At 45.6% G+C, this 22,362-nt stretch overlaps 1 protein-coding gene and 1 long non-coding RNA gene across 2 annotated transcripts; one reads left to right on the forward strand and one right to left on the reverse strand.

The window, feature by feature from the left end:
- Positions 1-4,969: 4,969 nt before the first annotated feature.
- LOC114510667 (leukocyte immunoglobulin-like receptor subfamily A member 6) lies at positions 4,970-5,955 on the reverse strand. The gene is made up of 3 exons (XM_036012897.1): positions 5,862-5,955; positions 5,401-5,706; positions 4,970-5,178 (listed from the first exon to the last, which is right to left on the reverse strand). Exons 1-3 carry the CDS (start codon positions 5,953-5,955, stop codon positions 4,970-4,972), a joined length of 609 nt encoding a protein of 202 aa, XP_035868790.1.
- Positions 5,956-11,300: 5,345 nt separating this feature from the next.
- On the forward strand, positions 11,301-22,162 carry LOC118497618. Its single transcript, XR_004900158.1, has 3 exons — positions 11,301-11,311; positions 20,818-20,823; positions 21,971-22,162. It is a non-coding gene; the product is annotated as an uncharacterized LOC118497618 (long non-coding RNA).
- The last annotated feature ends 200 nt before the right edge of the window (positions 22,163-22,362 follow it).

Raw genomic sequence — 22,362 nt, forward strand, 5'->3', positions numbered from 1 at the left:
GTTCTCTTTTCGCGTTTGACATTGCAGTCACCTCCTGCAAGCTTGACCAGCTGCCCTCAGGGGAGAGATATTTTCTGTTGGTCCTGTGTGTGTTCTGGGGCTTCTGGGACCTTGTGTGGATGCACTGGCTTCATGCTTCTGGCTCCCTCTTGTGGCAAGATTCCCAGGTTGTGGGTCTTGTCCCCATCTTTGTGTATCTGGCCAGTTGTTGGTTAACTGCCTTTTAGTTTATTTATTTAAAAAATTTTTTTTAAAGAACCCTGACGTTTACAGACACGGGCCCCAGCCACCCATGCCAGATGGCCATCTTCAAGGTCCAGCTCACCTCAGTCCAGTCTCAGGACTCCTCCTTGCTTTCATGAGGGGATCAGAGGCAACTTAGGGTCCTCAGGGGATCACTGGAAGGGTGCCTGGACGATAAGCACAGGGCTTATCGTCCAGGCAACAGTATGTGGTGCTCCACACCGCCCAGCTCCAGGCGGGCTACACGGGGCCCTCCAGGCTGGCAGGGGCTGGGCTGAGCGCTGGGACAGGCACGGGCCTCTGGCCAGGCAGTTGGGCAGCGAGTGGCTGGGCGAGGTGTTGGGAGTCCTGGGTGCAGGAACAGTGACTGTGGAAACCGTGGTGGCGGCGCTGGATCTTGGAGAGGTGGTCGCTGCAGGTGAAACATTTGGAGCAGAGGGGACAGGGGAAGCATTTCTTCCCGGTGTGTTTGGTGGTGGCGGGCAGCTGTTCAGAGCTCACGGACTTTTTGTAGCAGCCTGGCCTGTGCAGGCAGAGGGCGCTCACCCAGGTGCGGTTGCAGGGCGATGTGAGGGGTGAAGACTTGTAGGAGCTTTGCCTCACCCCGGGGAGGGAGTGTGGAGGTGGCCCTTGGCGGTGCGGGGCAGGTACAGTGCTGGGACCCAGTGAGGGAGGGACCGGGATGACCAGACACCCTGCACACCCTCAGGCCGTTGGTGGGGCCAGCGCTGTAGGCTCATTCGGCTGCACAGGAGGAGAGGGCCCTGAGCACGTTGGGTCGAAGTAATCCGCGCAGGTCACCGCCTCTCACTGCTCCATAAAGATGCACTGCTGGGACTTGGTGAATCTGATGGAGGGGGAGAAAGACAAGGCCACAGGAGAAAGGGTGGTGGCGGCTCTCACTGCCCTCAGGAGCAAGTACACCGAGGAATAAGGCAAATGCTTCTGAAAAAAACAAAACAAAACGGTGCTGTCTAGGAGCTGTTTGACAAACACACCACCTGACCGTCATTTCAAACACCAGTTGCTCTTTCAGTCTCATGGAGTTTCTGGAGAAAACACACCAAGCCCCTCATCTCATGCACAGAGAAGTTCTTGATGGGACCATGCAGTGTTTTTCATGATTGTTTTTTTGTTTATTCTCCCAAAATAGTCTTTTACAATGAAATTTATTGGGGTGATATTAGTACATACACAGGTATCAGCGCTGGCTGGTGTGGCTCAATGGGGTGAGCACCAGCCTGCAAACCAAAGGGTCCCCTGCTCCATTCTTGGTCAGGGTGCATGGCCGTGTCTCAGGCCAGGGCCCAGGCGGATGGCAACAAATGTGTGTTTCTGTGACATGTGGATGTTTCTCTCCCTCTTTCCCTTCCTCTCTCTAAAAAATAATAAATAAAAACTTAAAAATATTACAGAGATTTCAAGCACACATTTCTATGTTTCATCATCTGTATATGGCATTGTGTTCACCTTCCCAAGTCAAATCGCTCACCAGCATATATTTCACTGTCTTCACCCTCTTCTGTCTCACTCTGATCCCTTCCCCCTGGTGACCACCATTCCTTTCTCTGTGTCCATCCATCCAAACAAGTCCTGGTATTTATCGTTTTAACCAGGTGTTTAAGACAGATTTGTTATCTGACCCAGTAACATGCACAATCAGAGAATGTGGAAAATGAAAACGAGAAAAGTGTTTTATAGGGAAGTGGACCAGAGACGGAGGGTCAGCCCAGGAGTGAATCTGAACCTGTGATGTGGGCTGAGCCCCAGGTCACGGGGTTGAGAACAGAGGGGCCAGTCAAGGAAGGTCAGCAGTGCAGTGAGGTTAGACACCCACAGTCTAACTGTGGAGAAGCCTCTGCAGCACCAGCCCCTCCTCTCCCTGCACAAGAACCACACCCACACCTTCCACCTTCTCAGCAGACTCTTTCCCAGGGGTGCCCACAGTTTCCTCCAGAGCTTCTTGGGATCATCAGACTCTTCTCCAGGCTGTACCTCACTGACTGGTGGGTTTGTTGTCCCCTGTGTTCAGCTGCTGGCTGCATCGTGGGGTCTTCTCTCACCGTGCCAAGCTTCACATAGCAGCACCCTGAGGACCACGAGGATCAAGCCAGACATACCCAAGTGGATGAGGTTCCCCACTGTGTAGTCTTGGGGTTGATCAGCTAGGAATTGTGGGTAAAGAGGTCACAGAAGTTAGGACAGACTCAGATCATCCCAGTCCCCTTGCATGTCCACTAGGGCACCTGCATCTCATGGACCCATTTTGATGCTCTGAGCACAGCCCCATAAGTGAGAATTTCCCTACTCTCTACTCTTAGAATCTGAGTTGTTTTCCCATCATCCCAGGGGATCAGCTACTCCAGAGGAAAAGAAAACCAATAGGATATGAGAGAGGAGATGTAGGATTTTTTTAGGTCATCTCTTTACTTATCTTTAATGTGTCTCTGAAACTAATGGTACCCATCTTGATTCCCTGAGGTGACATCTCTGGGATCTGTTCTTGCATAGTTTCGGAAAGCTCAGATGCACAAATGGGGCTTCAGTTTGTCCTGAATGTCAGGACATGAAGGAGTGGTGGGTGAATGTACATTTTCATTGCTCCACTTCAGCTAGGTCCTTGTGTTCCTGACTCGGGAACATAATTTCCCTGTCTCATTCTTGTCTTCTTTCTATTGATCTTTCTTTTTTAAACAATACATTATTAACTATGTACAACACAGTAATTTTGGGTATTGAGAATTAGCAAAGTTAACATAACCTCTAAGTGTTTATTCAGTTTGTAATCTAATTGGAAGACTGGTAAAAAAAAACTCGTGAAAAGAGAAATAAGAAAATATCTTCAGATGCACACCTGCATGAAAATACAGATCTCTAAGATCACAGACAGGCTCTAATGATGTGACAAATGAAATCACAGGCAGTACAGGGAACTCTGGGAGGGGGAAGGGGACACAGACAGGAGTACTGATGGAAGGTGTTTTGGAGGATGACCTGACCCAGCTGACCACCTGGTGCTCATGGAAACGGAGCAGAAACACTGCTGTCCTCCCACACCCATGTGCTGACAGTGGTCCCCCATGGAGACAGGACAAGCTCAGAGTGGACTCATGTTCTTTCTCCCACAGGGATTCTCTGGCATCAAAATTGTAAACTAACTGAGGGTTTTCAAATCCTGGATTGGATTCTGCTCTGAGGGATGGGAGAACTGAGTCCCAGATACAGGTAGGAGTTTGTCACCGGGATTCACTTCAAGGGGGCTGAGCCAACTCCACTTGGGTTTAGACTGTCAGAGGATCCCCTTCACTGTGACCCATAAAGGAGAGGCCTCCCCGAGTCTGTGTCCTACGTGGGATTTATTCCTCACAGACCAGGACATCTCAGGGGCCTTGAATCAGCAACACAGACAGAGGCAGGTGTGGCTCCTGTCCTTTTCTCCCCATCTGAGCTGGGCAAATTCCCCTTCATATATTTCCTCCCCACTGATAACATGGGATGTAGTGACCTCACTGTCTATTGAGACATGTGGCCCCTTCCATATGTCTCCACCTTTATCCCCAGGACATTAGGAAACAAGCACTTCTGGAACTATTTGATGTGTTGAAGTATAAAGTGAGAAAGTAGCAGACCCTAGGGGAGTCTGTATTTCCTCTAGGCAAAGGGGACTCTGCTACCCAGCAGACATGTAGTTTGTTTGTGTGGAGGAGGGTCTGCAGACCCCAGCTGTTGCATGACACAGGAACCAGGGGAGGCTGTGGGTGTCCCTGCCTCCTCATGTCTCCTGTAGTCCAATAGATGTCCCCCAAATGTTGTCCCTTCACACACTTTGGTCTCCTCCCTGCACACAAGAAAACTGGATGGACCCTCAGGTGAGGTGAGGCATGGAGAGGGTGGGGGAGTCTCCTCCTTCTGCATCTCTCTACTTGGTGGGATTCCCCCTATTGATGACCTCACTGTTTCACCCTCCTTCCCATCCCAGCCCAGAGCTGTCCTGAAACAGTCTGCTCCCTCAATGGACATGTGGTTGCAGTCCCTCTCCTGAGACCAGGAGCTTCAGGGGATCACTGGGCTGTGACAGCTGGAATAGGGAGGAGCTGTTTGAGCTGAAGCACCTGTAGGTCTCATTGTGGTGCGAGGTCATAGGGCTGATGGTGAAGTTGGCCTGAGAAGGGGCAGCCATGCCCCGCAGATGAAGCTGCTGGGGAGGATCCAGGGACCCCTCCCTGTGCAGGTGGAAGGTGTTAGCCTTGATCTCAGAGCGACACTGCAGGGTCAGGTTTGCACCCCAGGGCACTGCGGCCCCGGATGTGCTGTGAGTGTGGGTTTCCAGGACATTCCTGGGGAGACAATGGCTGTGATGTGTAGGAGGTCACCCCTCCCCCGATGCCCTTGACCCTGAGCTGAGGGCCTGTGTTCTCCTCCTTCCCCAGTTACACTCTATGTCCCCTCTCAGCTCCTCTCAGTCCCTCTGAGTGGGCATCTTTTATCTTCGTGCCCCTCATTCCATTTTTCTCCCTTCCTGACCCCCCCCCAAGAGGTCAGCCCCTTTAAGCCTTTGGTCCAGGACCCACACCTGGACCCCATTACCACCAAGGTGACCCAGGGCCAGAGTCCTGAGCAGATAGTCAGAAAAGGGGGCAGGGAGGGCTCCTTACCTGCAATCAGGATGTCCAGGGGGTCACTGGGGGCTGACCATGCATAGGAGAGGTTGTGTCCACTGTAGCACCTATAGCGGCTCCCATGAGCGAGATTCACAGGACCAGGGGGAAGTCAGGGCTGTGCTGCCCAGGGAGGTGCTGGGGGGTGTGGGCCCCTCATCCTTGGTCAGAGTGAATCTGTCAAAGTGGGGATCCATGTGACACTGGAGGGTCAGGTTGTCTCCAGGCAGCAGCAGGGGGCCTTGCTGAGCCAAGAGGGAGGGCTCCCTGTACACACCTGGGGAGAAGGGTCATTGCCACCCAGGGGACACACACACCCACTACCCACTGGGGTTGCAGGAAGAGCTGTCATTTGTGCCTCCCTAAGTCTCCTCCCTGTGGTTCTGTCTCATAAACCCAAATCACTGACCCCCACATCCCCCAGGGCTTTACTAGGCACAAGGTTTAGATCAGTATTTGGGGACAGGAAAGAATTGAAGCCAAGTGTGGGACACATCACCTGTGACCTCGATGTGCAGAGGGTCACTGGGCTGTGACCACACATTGGGATTGTAGATGGAGGAACCATAGCATCTGTAGGTCCCCCCATGGGAGGAGCTCACGGGGCCCACAGGGAAGACAGTCTGTGACCTGCTATGATAGGAACGCCATTCTGATTTCCTGTGTTGGGGCAGCTCAGCCCCTCCCTTCTTCAGCAGGTAGAAAGGGCCTGATGTGAACTGTGAGCTGCACAAGAGGGACACATTCCCTCCTGAGTTCACCACTGGGCCTGGGTAGGCTGAGAGGAAGGGTGCACTGAACATTCCTCAGGGAGAAGGAGGATGTGAGTTAAAGGGGACCATCACCCCACATTCCCCAGGTGTGGGCTGTGAGGGGTGAGGCCTCCTAAAACCTCACTCTGTCCCTTTCATCCTCTCAGGAGGAGCCCACAGTAGGGAGGAGACCCGGGTTCCCCCTTACCTGTCACCACCAGGAGCAGAGACTCACTCCTCTCAGACAGCATGCCCTCAGTGCTGTATGCACACTGGTACAGCTCTGCATACTGTGAGCTCATGAACTGAATGGGGAACCTGGTCTTGTTGCTAGGGGACTATGGGAGGCTTGTTTCCCAGGGCTGAGAGCTCCTCTCTTTATACAGAATGTAGCCATCTGCCTGTAGAGACCCCTGACACCAAATGGTCACAGGGCATCCTTTGCTGACCCTGGAGCCTGGGTCAGCCCACATGGAGGGTTTAGGGGGAACTCCTGGAAAGGAATCAGACCTGCAGTGTCAAGGGGTATGTTGTGCCTTCACTTTCCCCAGCTGTCACTCCAAGATCCCTTCCATGCTGGTCACCATAAGCCCAGACCCACTGCATGTCCCCCAGCTGCCAATGGGCATCATTGTGCAGAAGCAGGATTTCTGGGGGAGGACTCACCTGCCTGGACTTTGTCCAATGGGCCTCAATGCAGCCCTGGAAGAGAGTGCAAGTGAGAACAGTCCCCCACCCACACACAATAGCTCCAGGCCTGGTGTGGACTCCTGAACACAGGGGTCAGACCTGGAACTGAGCCACCTCTCCTTGCCACAGGAATTCTGTCCCCACTAAGCCTGCTTAGTGCTGGGGTCTTTGGGATCAGGTACTGGGAGATGAGGAGGTCGCACCTCTTCTTTCCCCCAAGCTCACAGAGACAGAGAAGGACAGTGAAGGTCGGGGTCATTGTGCTTCCTGCCATGGTCACCAGTGTGCAGACAATGTATAAAATCACTGTAACACAGAGTAATGATTGGTATGTTATATGGTTGCAGCTCTGTGTGGCAGGTTATGGGTACCTCATCAGTGGCCTGGCAGGAAAGGAAGTAGCTCCTCCCTGAAAGATGGGCCAGAGGAGACAGCAAGCTCTGGACATTTTGGCCAGATCTGAGTCTCAGCAGACCCCACAGGCTCTGCACCCACCTCATGTGACACCCAAATTTAGAGGGTGACCCCTGTGCCGGAACATGAAGATAGAGGACACCAGGCAGGACTCAGGAGCAGCCCAATTTTTGTTCTAGTTCTGACTCTGCCTTTTCTTGAACTTTGTGTCCTTGGGTAAGCCACTTCCCTCTCCTGAGACCCTGTAAGTGTTGTTTTTCTTCCTTTTTCCCACTGGCCAGGCCATCAGGCAGCATGTGGTGAGCAGTCACCCTGTGCAGTCTCGGTGCCAGGCCCTGGAGAGTCACTGCTGAAGCTGCTGGACTCTGTCCCTGCACTCACAGGGCTCAGAGGAATGAGGACAGACAAGCAGATATGTAGACAGACAGTGGACAGATCAGTTACAGACTTGTGAGACTGTCCATGTCCAGAAAAGAACAAGGCAGTGAGGTTCAATAACAGGTGGACATCATGCAACCTGGGTGCTGGCTGTGAGGGGGTCCTCCTCAGGGTTGAGCTGCCTGAAGGCATGAGCAGGGATCAGTGCAGAAGCCATGGGCTGGGGGTGTGTCCTTGACCAGAAAGAGCTTGGGCTTTTCTCAGAGGTAGCTACAGTGAGGCAAAAGCTGCATCCTGGGCACACAGGATCTGAAACACCATGCAGGTCATTGAATTTTATCTTGGAGTTGGGGGGGACAAACAGATTTAAGTTTTAAAAACATTACCCCTACATGAAAAGGTCATCCCCACAGGTTCTATTGATAATGAACGCCATCAGGAATAAAACTCCAACAGTCACCTGGCCCATGGATTGCATATCCATCAATATTTTAAGTCATTCACACAAACCTGTAATGCAAACTGCGCTTATAGTTGACTGGGATGAGACAGGATGGCTCTCTGTCCTGTGTAGATCTTGGTAAGAAAGTGGCTTAGTTCAGAGTGGCTAAGGAAGCAGCAGAGGAAAGCACAGGATTTTTAAATAGCTCAGTTTCTGTGTGTGGTTTGGGGTGGAGGGGAGTGTAGTTAACTGGTGGTTTCAATTTTGGAGGGTGACTGGTGTGTCTTGGGGCTGCTGAGTTTAGTTCCAGCCTGACCCACTGAAAGCTTTCAGTGTCAGATGGTGCAAAGTGGATCTGTTCTGAGGCTGGGAACTGGTGGAGGAGGGGAGCAGGCAAGCTTAGACCAGGTCTTTATAGGAAGAGTCCTCAGGAGGTGGAGAGAGGAGCAAACTTGAACAAGGTGTGGGGCCTGGATTGGAGATGCAGGAAGAAAGCTGATGTGATGATAAGACAATTGAGGCTTGTGATGGATGGGAGACATTGCTCAGAGGGGCTAGTGGGGCATCATGGAGTAGAGTGGATGACAGACAGGAAAGTCTCAAGTGGGAAAGGAAGGCTGTTCTACCCTCTTCTTGGTGACTGGAGGGGCCACTGGGACTCTCACCAGTAGGATGACCCCAGGGGAGAGGGTGGCATGAGGAGGTTCTGAGGAGACTGGTCACTGTTCCTCACAAGAAAGTCTGGCCCTTCTGAGACCCTGGATTTTCTTTCCCCAAACAGTTCCCTTCACTGACTTCCTGTTTGGATCAGTCAGCACCAGCCTCACCCTCATCGCCCCCCTTCAAACCTTTGGGTCAGTCCTGCCTCCTCAGGGCCCCTCCTCTCCTGAGTAGAGCTCTTTCCCTCACACTGGGAACTCCCTCTCCAGCATCAGGTAAGAGCCCCTGTGGAGGCCATCCAGGTTTTCAAATAAAAAGAGACAGACTCAGGGATCTGTGAAGTGGTTTATGTTCCTGAACTAGGAGCAAAATGAGAATGATATCAATGAAGAAACATGGTATTGGAAGAAACAGAGAGCTATGTCATAAATTTCTTGAAAGCCATACATTTACCTGCTCAAGGAACTCAGCTATGAATCATTGAAAACAAAACCTACACACATCATGAACCTCATCAAACTAGTCAAGGAAAATCGAATCCACCCAGACAGAAATGGCATATCACACATGGAGGAACCAGGATGTATTGACTGCAGATTTCCCATCAGAAACCATCACGGCCAGAAGACTTTAAAGTCCTGGAGGAGAGAAAATTTTGCCTTGAATTCTTCTGGAAATATTTTTCAGGAAACAAAGTGAAATAAAGAAAACTTGAAAGCCCTGGCTGGCATAGCTCAGTGGATTGAGCGCGGGCTGGGAACCAAAGTGTCCCAGGTTCGATTCCCAGCCAGGGTACATTCCTGGGTTGCAGGCCATAACCCTCAGCAACCGCACATTGATGTTTCTCTCTCTCTCTATCTTCCTCCCTTCCCTCTCTAAAAATAAATAAATAAAATCTTTAAAAAAAAAAAAAAAAAAAAAAGAAAACTTGAGCATCTGGCCTGCTTAAAATAGACAAGTTCTTCAGGAAGACAGGGGATCATTCAAAAAGGACACTTGGAAGTTCAAGAGTTGAAGAAGAAAAGTCATATTTAAGTAAATATGTAAGTAAATGTAATAGCCTATTTTTCTCCTCTCAACTTTAAAAAAAAAACAAGCATGGCTGTTGAAAGCAGAAATGGGCACATCATCTGGTGGGGTGTGTGATGTGTGTGGATGGACTTCAGATTCCAATGGCAGCGCAAGGCAGTGGGCATAAAGGGAACTGCACAGTTGTGAGGCTTCTGACTTGACCTTGCAGAGGTTAAGTATTACCTCCTCCGTGTAGAATCTGTGATTAGGTTGTATATTATAGTACTTACAACCATCACTGAAAAAGCAATGTAGAAAGACTCATAGTTAGAATTCCCATAAGTAAAATAGAATGGATGCTAAAAAACCACCCCAAAACACACAAAGAGCAGTAATATGAAACCTGAAGAGAAAGCAGCAGATGTGAGATACAGAAATAAACAATGAAATGGGAAACCTAAAACCTCCTTGTTTATAATTACATTAAATGTAAATGGTGAAAGCACAAGGAAATAGCAGATTTTAGGACTGGATTAAAATACTGGGTTTCCCCCAGGGTCCTAAGATGGCGGCTTAGTTGAAAGAATCCTGAACCCCTTCCTCTGTGTAGGGGAGACAAACTTGTGGATCAGCGGAGGAACAGAGCAACGGGCGTAGGATATTGAACCATTTATGAAAACAGGACATCAAAAATTATAGCAGGCATTGAAAAAACAGACAGTAAGGAGATTGCTTCAGGACAACAGGGACCCAGGGATCAGCGCGGGGACCAGGGGGGTTGCAGCCCCCAGGCCTGGTGCTCCTGGGTCTGACTCAGGGCACCTGGGAAAGTGAAGTTGCTGCCCTCTCCCCAGACAAGGGGGGGTTGAGCAACACCAAGGGAGACTTTGTTGCTTGAAGGCACAGAGAGGAGAGTTGGACTGGGAGACAGTCTCACAGGGGCTGCTGGCACCCAAGCATAGCCCTGGGAGGGGTGAGTGCCCCCTGCCGGGGAGATCAGAGGTGGCCTGGACATGTGCCCATGCCCCCAGCCCGGTGGGAGTGTTGATCTGTGGAAAACACGGACCTCGAAGCCCTGAATAAGGAAAGGGCACGGGGTTCACTGGTTTCTGAAACCTGCAGTAGTGAACTCGGGGAAGCATGTGCCCCTTCAGGATTCCAAACTCTCCCGCTGTGAACCCAGAAGGGATGCCACACTTTGGGGGTTCCTGGAAATGGGAACAGGGAAATTGGTGGAAGTGCGCGCCCCTTTGTAATCCCCGGAGCTTGCGCTGTGAATCCAGAAAAGATGCGGGTGCTTCCCGAGAACAAAGAGCCCGCTGCGGTGAAATTTGGGGGAAGGGTGCATCTCCTTGCGATCCCTGCAGCTTGCATCGTGAACCTGGAAAAGATACAGGAGCTCTGTGGGGGGCTGGGAGCCCAGGAGACCGCAGCAGTGAGCTCCAATGAGCGTGGAAGAGCATGCTTGGGAGAGCCCAGGGTCCGGCAGGGGGAAATTGGATTGGCTCTGGGGAGAGCTCCCTGCTGGCCCTCAGGACAGAACCCTAGAGACTGACTGAGTTTTGACTGGGAAGAGTGATAAGCATTCAAAAGTCCCCTCAGCCTGCTGAAGCCAGCAAGACCAGAAAAACTGGTCTGGCCAGTTAGAAACCAACAAGAGGTGGTGTTTTTTTTTTTGTTTTTTTTTTTTTGATGTTGTTGTTGGTTGATTGTTTGATTTTATCTTGTTTTTTTAAGTGACTTTTTGTTTTTTAATTCTTATTTTTCTATCTCTCAATTCCTTATGTTTCTCTTCCTTTCATCCTAGTATTATTCCTTCCACTCCAAATTTACCTCTCCTGCATTCCACCTTCTGCTTTTTTCCCCTTTTTTTCTGAGTTTGCAAGTTACTGCGAATTTGTATTATCTTTTTCTCACTTTTCTGACATTTTTTATTTTAATAGTATTTTGGCATTCTTTTTCTTTCTGTATAGTCTTCTTTGCTTGGCTGGTTATACTGTCATTTGATAGGTTCCCCCTGGTATCTCAGTCACAGTGTGTTGATAATTTACTATCCTTCATCTGTGTTCCATTAATACACCTCTCAAGGTTCTATGCTCCCTATTCTTGTTATCTAGATCTCATAGATTCTGCCACATGATTGTGGCTTTAATATTACTGTAAATAAGACCTAGTTCATACAATTGTAAATACTACTCAACACCCCTACCTGATCTCAGCCCACTTCGCAATTTCCTGAACTATATTATTGTAGGGGTTGTCTGTATTCTTTTACACACTACTTCTATTTACTAATCTTTATTCCCACTCTACATCAGAATCTGACCTCCCACAGCCTCATAGCTTTCTAGATCCAACTAACAATCCTTTCATCCCCAATAAGAGTCTTACCTTATTTCCATCCTTTCTAAAACGTGGCTAGTGGGGTGGAAGATCTCGGTTAACAATATAAGTAGCCAAAGGATATCCCATCTCTTCTCTACTGGCTGCTAATGTAAATATCATAGAATACTGTCTTGCTGTCTTAAACCATTTTGCCTTACTCCTCCAACTGATCACAAAAAAGAGTAGGGGGAAGCTGTGAACACCAGGATACATGACGGAGACTGCACCACTGAATCTCACAGGTATTCTACCACAGAAGTTCACACCATAATCACAGGGAACAAGAACAGATCAATTTAAGAAACAGAGGCTAACAAGAAGAGTCTCATGAACAATGAGAAGACAAAGAAAGAATCCCCAAGTGAAGGGAAAGGAGGAAGCCTCAGAAAAAAATGCTAAATGAAATAGAGACAACCCAACTATCAGATATTGAGTTCAAAACAATGATTATCAGGAAGCTCAATGAACTCACAATGAGCTACCAGAAACTAGACGGAAGCTACAACAATCTCACTGCAAACTATATCAATATGAAAAAGGAAATAGAAACTATGAACAAGGGCCAAGAGGAAATGAAGGATACAATTTCTGAACTGAAGAATACAGTAGAAGGAATGAAAAGCAGGATTCATGAAGCAGAAGACCGGATTAGCAAATTGGAGGACAAAGTAGAAAAGAACACCCAAAAAGAGCAAGAAAAGGAAAAGGGGCTCAGAAAGAATGAAAAGCGATTAAGAGAAATGCAAGACAATATGAAACATAATAATAACCGTATAATAGGGACACCAGGAGAAGAAGGAGAGCAAGGGATAGAAAACCTATTTGAAAAAGTAATGATGGAAAACTTCCCTAATTTGATGAGAGAAAAAATCACACAAATCCAGGAAACACAGAAAGTCCCAAACAAGAGGAACCCAAAGAGGCCCACCTCAAGACACATCATAATTGAAATGGCAAAATTTCAAGACAAACAGAGAATATTAAAGGCAGCAAGGGAAAAAAAAGGAAGTGACATACAAGGGAGCCCCAATAAGGCTAACAGCTGACTTCTCAACGGAAACATTCCAAGCCAGAAGAGAATGGCAAGAAATATTCCAAGTAATGGGAACCAGAGGTCTACAACCAAGGCTGCTTTACCCAGCAAGGCTCTCAATCAAGATAGAAGGCCAAATAAGAAGCTTCCCAGAAAAAAGAAGTCTAAAAGAATACACCTCCACCAAACCAGCTTTGCAAGAGATTCTAAAAGGACTGCTTTAAGGAAAGGAAGGAAGGAAGAGAGAGAGAGAGAGAGAGAGAGAGGGAGGGAGAGAGAGAGAGAGAGAAACACATGTACATAAAAGGCAATGAATAAGTACCTATAAATAATAACCTTAAACATAAATGGATTAAATGCTCCAATCAAAAGACAAAGAATAGCTGAATGCATAAGAAAACATGACCCACACATATGCTTCATACAAGAGACACACCTCAAGATAAAAGACGTGCACAGGCTGAAAGTGCAGGGCTGGAAACAAATTTTCCAAGCAAATGTACAGAAAAAAAAAGCCAGGGTAGCAATACTCATATCAGAAAAAATAGACTTCCAAAAAAAGGGCCATAAAGAGAGGCCCAGAAGGTCATTTAATAATACTCAAGGGAAGAATCCACCAAACAGATATAAATATTGTACATATATATGCACCCAACATAGGAGCACCCAAATTCATGAAGAAAACCTTAGAGGACTTCAAAAAAGATATTGACAGCAACACAATTATAGTGGGGGATTTTAACACCCCACTGTCAAAAATGGACAGATCTTTCAAACAAAATATCAACAAAGATATTGTGGCATTGAATACTACCCTATATGAAATGGACTTAACTAATATATACAGAGCCCTCCATCCCAAAGAAGCCAAATATACATTCTTTTCAAATGTACACAGAACACTTTCAAAGATAGACCACATGACAGGACACAGAACAAGCCTCAACAATTTCAAGAAAATTGAAATCATACCAAGCATTTTCTCAGACCACAAGAGACTGAAGCTAGAAACCAACCCCAAGGAAAAAAACCAAAAACACTCAAAATCATGGAGATTAAATAGCATGCTATTAAACAATGAATGGGTCAAGAATGAAATTAGGGAAGAAATCAAAAGGTTTCTGAAAACAAATGAGAAAGAACTCACAAAAACCCAAAACTTATGGGACACAGTGAAGGCAGTCCTGAGAGGGAAGTTCATAGGGATACAGACCCATCTAAAAAAGTTAGAAACATTTCAAACAAACAACCTAACCCTATGTCTACAAGAACTGGAGGAACAACAACAAAGACAGCACAGAGCAAGCAGAAGGAAGGAAATAACCAAGATCAGACCAAAATTAAATGGCATAGAGACTAAAAGCACAATTCTAAGGATCAATGAATCCAAGAGCTGGTTCTTTGAAAAAATTAACAACATCAACAAGCCTTTAAGCAGACTCATCAAGAAAAACAGAGAGAAGACCCAAGTAAACACAATCAGAAATGAGAGAGGAGAGATTACAACAGATACCACAGAAGTACAAAGGATTGTAAGAAATTACTACAAAGAACTGTATGCCAAGAAATTTGAAAACCTAGGTGAAATGGACAAATTTCTAAAAAAGTATAATCTTCCAAAACTCAATAAAGAAGCAGCATAAAGTCTGAACAGACCAATAACAACAAAAGAAATTGAAGCAGTAATCAAAAAACTCCCAACACACAAAAGCCCTGGGCCAGATGGTTTCACAGGAGAATTCTACAAAGTATTTAAGGAAGAGCTAACCCCTATCCTTCACAGACTATTCCAAAAAATCCAAAAAGATGGGAGACTCCCAAACTCTTTTTATGAGGCGAACATCATCCTAATTCCAAAAGCAGATAAAGACACAACAAAGAAAGAAAATGTCAGGCCAATATCACTGATGAACATTGATGATAAAATCCTCAACAAAATACTGGCAAACTGCATCCAACAATACATTAAAAAGATCATACACCATGACCAAGTGGGATTCTTTCCAGGGATGCAAGAATGGTACAATATTCAGAAATTAGTAAATGTAATACATCACATAAACAAAAGCAGAGACAAAAACCACATGATCATATCCATAGATGCAGAAAAAGCATTTGATAAGCTACAGCACCCATTCATGATAAAAACACTCAGCCAAGTGGGAATAGAGGGAGCATTCCTCAACATAATAAAGGCCATATATGAGAGACCTACAGCCAACATCACACTCAATGGGCAAAAACTAAAATCTTTTTCACTAAGATCAGGAACAAGACAAGGCTGTCCACTTTCACCACTTTTATTCAATATAGTACTGGCAGTTTTAGCCACAGTGATCAGACAAGAAAAAGAAATAAAAGGCATCCAAATCAGAAGGGAGGAAACAAAACTGTCACTGTTTGCAGATGACATGATAGTGTACCTAGAAAATCCTATAGACCCACCAAAAAATTGTTTGACCTAATAAATGAATTTGCCCAAACAGCGGGATATAAAGTGAATATCCAAGAAATCAAAGGCATTTCTGTACACCAACAATGAAACAGCAAAAGCATAAATCAAGAAAAAAAAATCCCATTTGAAATAGCAAAAAGAAAAATAAAATACCCAGAAATAAACCTAACCAAAGAGGTAAAAGACCTATATTCAGAAAACTACATAAGACTCAGGAAAGAAATCAAGGAAGACATAAACAAATGGAAATATATACTGTGTTCATGGATTGGAAGAATTAACATCATCAAAATGTCCATACTACCCAAAGCAATTTACACAGTCAATGCAATACCTATTAAAGTGCCAATGGCTTATTTCACAGACATAGAACAAACACTTCAAAAATTTATATGGAACCATAAATGACCCTGAATAAATGCTGCAATTCTGAGAAAGAAGAGTAAAGTAGGAGGGATTCCAATACCTGACACTAAACTATACTACAGGAGCACTGTAATCAAAACAGCCTGGCGTAAAAACAGGTACATGGACCAGTGGAACAGAACAGAGAGCACGGAAATAAACCCAAGTCTCTATGGTCAACTAATATTTGATGAAGGAGGCAGCAACATAAAATGGAGTAAAAATAGTCTCTTCAAATGGTGTTGGGGGAACTGGACAGCTATGTGCAAAAAAATGAGGTTAGGCCACCAACTTACACCTTATACAAAAGTAAATTCAAGGTGGATAAAAGACTTAAATATAAACCGTGACACCACTAAAGTCCTAGAGGAGAATGTAGGTAGGAAAATCTCAGGTATTTCATGCAGAAACTTTTTTACTGACATGTCCCCTAGAGCAAGGGACATAAAGGAAAGAATAAACAAATGGGACCTCATCAAAATAAAAAGCTTCTGCACAGCTAAAAAAAACAGTATTAAAATAAAAAGAGAACCAACTGTATGGGAAAACATGTTTGCCAATGATACCTCAGACAAGGGTTTCATCTCCAAAATATATGAAGAACTTACATGACTCCACTCTAAGAAGACAAGCAACCCAATTAAAAACTGGTCAAAGGACTTGAACAGACACTTCTCCAAGGAGGACATACAGAAGATCCATAGACACATGAAACGATGTTCAATATCGCTAGCTATCAGAGAGATGCCAATTAAAGCCACAATGAGATACTACTTCACACCAGTCAGAATGGCCATCATAAACAAAGCACCAAACAACAAGTGCTGGAGAGGTTGTGGAGAAAAGGGAACCCTAGTGCACTGTTGGTGGGACTGCAGACTGGTGGGACTGCAGACTGGAAAGCAGTATGGAACTTCCTTAGTAAACTAAAAATGGATCTGTCTTTTGACCCAGCAATTCCACTGCTGGGACTATATCCTAAGAACACTAAAACACCAATACAAAAGAACCTATGCACCCTGATGTTCATAGCAAAACAATTTACAATAGTTAAGTGCTGGAAGCAACCTACATGCCCATCAGTAAATGAATGGATCCGAAAACTGTGGTACATTTATAATGGAAATCTATGCAGCAGAAAGAAAGAAGGATCTCCTACCCTTTGCAACAGCTTGGATGGAGCTGGAAAGCATTATGCTAAGCGAAATAAACCAGGTAGTGAAAGACAAATACCATATGATCTCACCTTTAACAGGAACCTAAACAACAAAACAAAGAAACAAGCAAAATATAACCAAAGGCACTTAGATAAAGGACAGGCTGACAGTGAACAGAGGGGAGAGAAGAGGGAATTTCAGAGGATAATGGGAAAGGTTTACAGTAACAAATTTAAAGGACACATGGACAAAAACTAGGGGGGTTGTAATGGGAGAGAAGTGGGGAGGGTTGGGTGGGTGGGCTGGATTGGGAGTAAAAGGGAGAAAACTACTTGAACAATGATTAAAATAAAATAAAAAGAATAAAAATACTGGGTTCCTTTACTCTAGCATATATTAGTTAATGCATCGGGTTATGTCTTTTTGGTTAAATATATTTTATTGACTATGCTATTACAGTTGCCCCATTTTCCCCCCTTATTCCCCTCTACCCTGCACACCTCGTACACCCACATTCTCCCTCTTCAGTTCATGTCAATGGTTCGTAGATGTAAGTTCTTTGGCTTCTACATTTCCCACACCATTCTTAACCTCCCCGTTTTCTACCTACCATCTATGCTACATGTTCTCTGTACCTTTTCCCCTCTCTCCCCCTCACAGTCACTCGCTGATAACCCTCCATATAATCTCCATTTCTGTCATTCTGTCATTTTCTTGGATAAGTCCCTTTAACATGTCACAGAGTAAGGGCTGGGGGATGATGAACTCCTTTAACTTGGCCTTATCTGCAAAGCACTTTATCTGTCCTTCCATTCTAAATGAAAGCTTTGCTAGATAGAGTCATCTTGGATGTAGTTCCTTGCCTTTCATGACTTTGGATACTTCTTTCCAGCCCCTTCTTACCTGCAAGGTCTCTTTTGAGAAATCAGCTGATAGTCTAATGGAAACTCCTTTGTAGGTAACAGTCTCGTTTTCTCTTGCTGCTTTGAAGATTGTGTCCTTATCTTTAATCTTGGCTAAGGTAATTATGATGTGCCTTGGTGTTTCCTCCTTGGGTCAACTTCTTTGGGACTCTCTGAGCATCCTGCCCTTCCTGGAGGTGTGTTTCCTTTGCCAGATTGAGGAAGTTCTCCTTCATTATTATTCAAATAAGTTTTCAATTTCTTGCACTTCCTCTTCTCCTTCTAGCACTCCTATGGTTTGGATGTTGGAATGCTTAAAGATGTCCTGGGGCTTCTTAAGTCTCTCCTCATTTTTTTTTTTTTTTTTTTGAATTCCTGTTTCAAAGACATTCAACCTGTTTTGGTTGAATATTTCCTTCTTCTTTCTGCTCCAAATCATTGAATTGAGTTCTAGTTTCCTTCCTGTCACTCTTGGTTCCCTGTAAATTTTCCTTTATTTCACTTTTTATAGCCTTCATTTATCCCTCTAATTTGCGACCATATTCAACCAATTCTGTGAACATCCTGATGACCAGTGTTTTGAACTGTGTATCTGATGGGTTGGCTATCTCTTCATCACTTTGTTGTATTTTTTTCTGGAGCTTTTATGTTTTCTTTCATTTGGGCCATTTTTATTTTGTCTTGTAGTGCCTATTATGCAGTAAGGAGTAGAGTCTTAGGTGTTCACCAGGGCAGGGGAACCCATGTCTTTGCATTGTGATGTTGTATGTGGGGAAGAGATCTGAGAGGGAACAGTGTCACTTGCTCTGCTCTCTGCCAGTTTTCAGTCACTTTCCCTGCTTCCCACAATCAAATTGGGCCCTTCTGTTGCTGAATCCTGAGTGGGTGTGTTTGTGTACTTTGTAGGACCTTGTGGGTCTCTCCAATCAAATCTCCTGTGAGGCTGTCAGTTTCTCCTACTGCTCCCTCATCCCCTGCAGGTATTTTCAGCAGAGGATTTGAAGCTTTATTTTCTCATACTAGATCCCTGGGTTGTGTGGTCTATCTCGAAGCCCAGGTGTGCCTCCCTGTTTATCTGCATGTGAATGTGCCACTGCCAAGCCAGAAGCCACTGCTTCAGGGGTCCACCAGCCACCGCCTTGTAGTGAGTCGTCTCCCCCTGACTGCTCATCTTCTACCAGTCTGGATGGATGTTTCTTCTTAACTCCTTGGTTTTTGGACTTTCATACAATTTGGTTTTCTGTCAGTTCTGGTTGATTTCTTTTATTTATTTTTGTCCTTCTTTTGCTTGTGTGAATAGGCACAGTGTGTCTACACCTACGCCACCAATTTGGCGGGAAGTCACGGGTTTATTTTGGTAGTTTTGATTGTTTTGCACTGGTCTGTATGTCTTTGGTTTATTTATTTTGTTTGTTTTTTTTTGTTTTCAATTATCATGCTGTTTTAATTGTTGCAGCTGTGTAGCATAATTTGATATGAGGCAGTGTGACACCTTCAGCTGTATTCTTTTTTTTCAAGGTTCCTTTGGCTATTGGTGGTCTTGAGTGGTTTTGTATGAATTTTACTATCGCCTTTTGTATTTCTGTGAAAAGTGCATTTGAAATTTCAAAAGGGCTTGCATTGAATTTGTACATTGCACAGTATTCACATTTTAGTGAATTCTTGCTAACTGTAAATGTTGATATACTTCCACTTATTTGTGTCTTTCAATTTCTTTTACCAAAGTTCCAGAGGTTTCAATGTCCAGACCTTTCACCTCCTTACTGATCATCTGTTGTGTTTGATGTTATTGTAAATGGGATTAAATCTTTATTTCCTTTCCTGATTTTTGTATATTTTGCATATAGAAATGCCACTGATTCCTGAATGGTCATTTTGTATGCTGTCACTTTCCTGAGTTTGTTTTTAAGTTTTTACCATTTTTGTGGAGTTTTTAGTGTTTTTTTATATAAAATATCATATCACCTGCACACAGTTTTATTTCTTCCTTTCCAGTTCGGATCCCATTGTTTGTTTTCCTTGTCTGAGAAGTTTGCCTAGGATGGTTAGTGTGAGTTGCACAGGACTAAGGAGGGTGGGCTTTCTTGTCCTGTCGCTGATCTCATAGACTCTTAGCTTTTCAGTGTGGTGTCTGATGTTCACTGTGGGCTTCCTCACATGACCTTTATTTGCTGAGGTGTGTTCATTTCACCCCCAATTTTTTGACAGTATTTATGATGAAACGTTTGTTTTGGATGAGTGGTATATTTTGTCCAATGCCTTCTCTGCATCTATTGAAACGAGCATACGTTATATATCATTTACTTTATTGTTGTGGTAACAACTCTTATTTTCACATGTTAAGAGATTTTTCATAATTATCAGGACCCTGTGTTAAACCCCATTTGACCACAGTGTACAAAAGTTCTAATGTGCTCTTGAATTTCTCATGATAAAATTCATTGAGATATTTGCATCTATGTTTGACAAGAATATTGGCCTCTTGTATTTTTCTTGTTGTATTCTTTGGTTGATGCCCTCTGTACCTTTGTGCATTTCATTCACGTAATTTTCCACCGCTAAATTTATGAGTTTTATATGACGATTTCTGTCTTTTTGTTGAAAATGCTGTTTGGTCCATGTAATGTTTTCCTGACTTTATTGAATTGTCTATCTGTTTTTGTCTTGTAGTTATGGAGTGTCTGTTGAATTACCTGCTGGGTAAACTGCTGTTCTCCATGACTTTGAGTTCAGTACTGGGATGTTATCATGATCTTTGGTGATGGTAGACTTCGATTCTTCCTGATCTTTGGAGTGCTGTGTTCTCTTTTTGTATCTAACATTGCAGTCACCTCCTGCAAGCTTGACCAGCTGCCCTCAGGGGAGAGATGATTTCTGTTTGTCCTGCTTGTGTTCTGGGGCTTCTGGGACCTTGTGTGGATGGAGCAGCTTCATGCTTCTGGCTCTCTCTGGTGGCAGGATCTTAGGTTGTAGGTCTGGTCCTCACCACTTAGTGTATCTGGCCAGTTGGAAAAAACTCTTTTCCTTTAATGTTATTTTTTAAAAATAGGCCACGACTTTTACAGACAGGGGCACCTACCCTCCATGCCATCTCCAAGGTCCAGCTGACCCTCGTGCAGTCTCAGGCCTCCTCCTTGTGCTCTTGAGGGGATCAGAGGAATGTTAGTGTCCGCAGGGGTCACGGGAAGGGAGGTTTGATAACCAAGGGTGTTGCTGCTCTGGGCGGGGTGAGGACTGGGTGGACTGCACCTACCCCAGCAAGCCGGCATGTGCTGGGTTGAGGGCTGGCCAGTGTGTGGCTCTCTGGCCAGGCTTCCAGGCATTGTGTTGCGTGTTTCAGGCTCCTGAGCAGTTAAGGCCGAACCAGGGTGGAGGTGTGTGAGCTTGGACAGGTGCTCGCTGCTGGTGAAGCTCTTGGAGCAGAGAGTGCAGGGGAAGGACTTCTGTTCCGTGTGCATCCTGTGGTGACCAGCTCCTGCTGCACGCGAACTTCTTGTGGCACCCAGGCTTGTCGCAAACACCCTTGATGTGAAGTGCGCGGACCTGAAGGAGCTGTCGTGCAGCCTGGGAAAGCAGTGCAGTGGCTCTTGGCGGGGGTGGTGCAGGCCTAGGACCCAGTCCAGGATTGGGAGGACAGGGACCTGAGGGATGGGGTTGGGAAGGGTGGCGAAGTGCCTCCGTGGGACTTCGGGGTCTGCCATCTAGGTCAGTCAGGATGCTGGGGGCCAGAAGGGGCTGCGCAGCACCCTGCATGGCACACTGTGCACACCCAGGCCCGCAGTGGGACCTGCGCTCTGGACCCGGCAGGCCCCAGGGAACTGTACGCCCAGGGGTCCGTCCTTGAGCACCTGGGGGCGGGTAATCCACACAGGTCCTCAAGCATGTCTTCCCGAAAATGTGTGCGGGTAGGACTCAGTGAGGTGATGAATCCAGAGAAAGACGAGGGGATGAGGGACATGGTGGTGGGCGGCTCTCCTGCCCTCAAGAAGAAAGAGGGGGAAGGCACTAGAAAAGAAAGTGTAGGAATGACCCACGGACACTGACAACAGCGGGGGAATTGACTGTTGGAGCGGAGGCGAGGCGGGTGAAATGGGCTGAGGAGGGCAATGGGAAGAAGTTGGGAGAACTGTAATGCAATAATAATTTTAAAACATTTTAAAAATAAAAATTGAATAACTGTAAAAAATAAAAAGGAAAAAAGAAAGGAGCATTTACACCCAGGAATTAGAGAAATGCCACAAATCAGGGCTCATGAAGAAAATGGTGTTTTCTGGGAGCTGGTTTACAAACACAGCCTGAGTCTCACTTCACATAATTGTGGAGTTTCTGGAGGGAACACACCAGGTCCATCATCTGACACACAGAGCAGTCCTTGGTGGGACCAGGAAGTGTTTTTTCATGATGGTTTTTTGTTTACTTCTCCCAAACTAGTCTTTTACAATGAAATTTATTGCAGTGATATGAGTTCATACAGTTACATAGGTGTCAGCCTTGGCTGGTGTGGCTCAGTGGGTTAAGCACCAGCCAACGAACCAAAGGGTCACCTGCTCCATTCTTGGTCAGAGCACGCGACTGGGTCTCAGGCCAGGTCTCCAGGCAGGGGGTGTACCAGGTGTAAAAAATCTGTGTTTCTGTTGCACATCAGTGTTTCCACCCCTCTCTCCCTCCCTTCCCCTCTCTAAGAAATATTAAATAAAATGTTAAAAATATTGCAGCGGTTTCAAGTACACAATTCTGTTTCATCACCTGTATATGGCATTGAATTTAGCTTCCCAAG

Source organism: Phyllostomus discolor, chromosome 12, assembly GCF_004126475.2.
Source record: "Phyllostomus discolor isolate MPI-MPIP mPhyDis1 chromosome 12, mPhyDis1.pri.v3, whole genome shotgun sequence".
Classification (NCBI taxonomy): Eukaryota; Metazoa; Chordata; class Mammalia; order Chiroptera; family Phyllostomidae; genus Phyllostomus; species Phyllostomus discolor.

Coding starts and splice junctions, on each gene's coding strand:
- LOC114510667 (XM_036012897.1), bottom strand. CDS start 5,955: ATGAGCTCACAGTATGCAGAGCTGTACCAGTGTGCATACAGCACTGAG. Junction 5,707..5,861: donor TCTGCTCCTGGTGGTGACAG/GTAAGGGGGAAC, acceptor CTTCTCCCTGAG/GAATGTTCAGTGCACCCTTC. Junction 5,179..5,400: donor TCTGCACATCGAGGTCACAG/GTGATGTGTCCC, acceptor CCTTCTCCCCAG/GTGTGTACAGGGAGCCCTCC.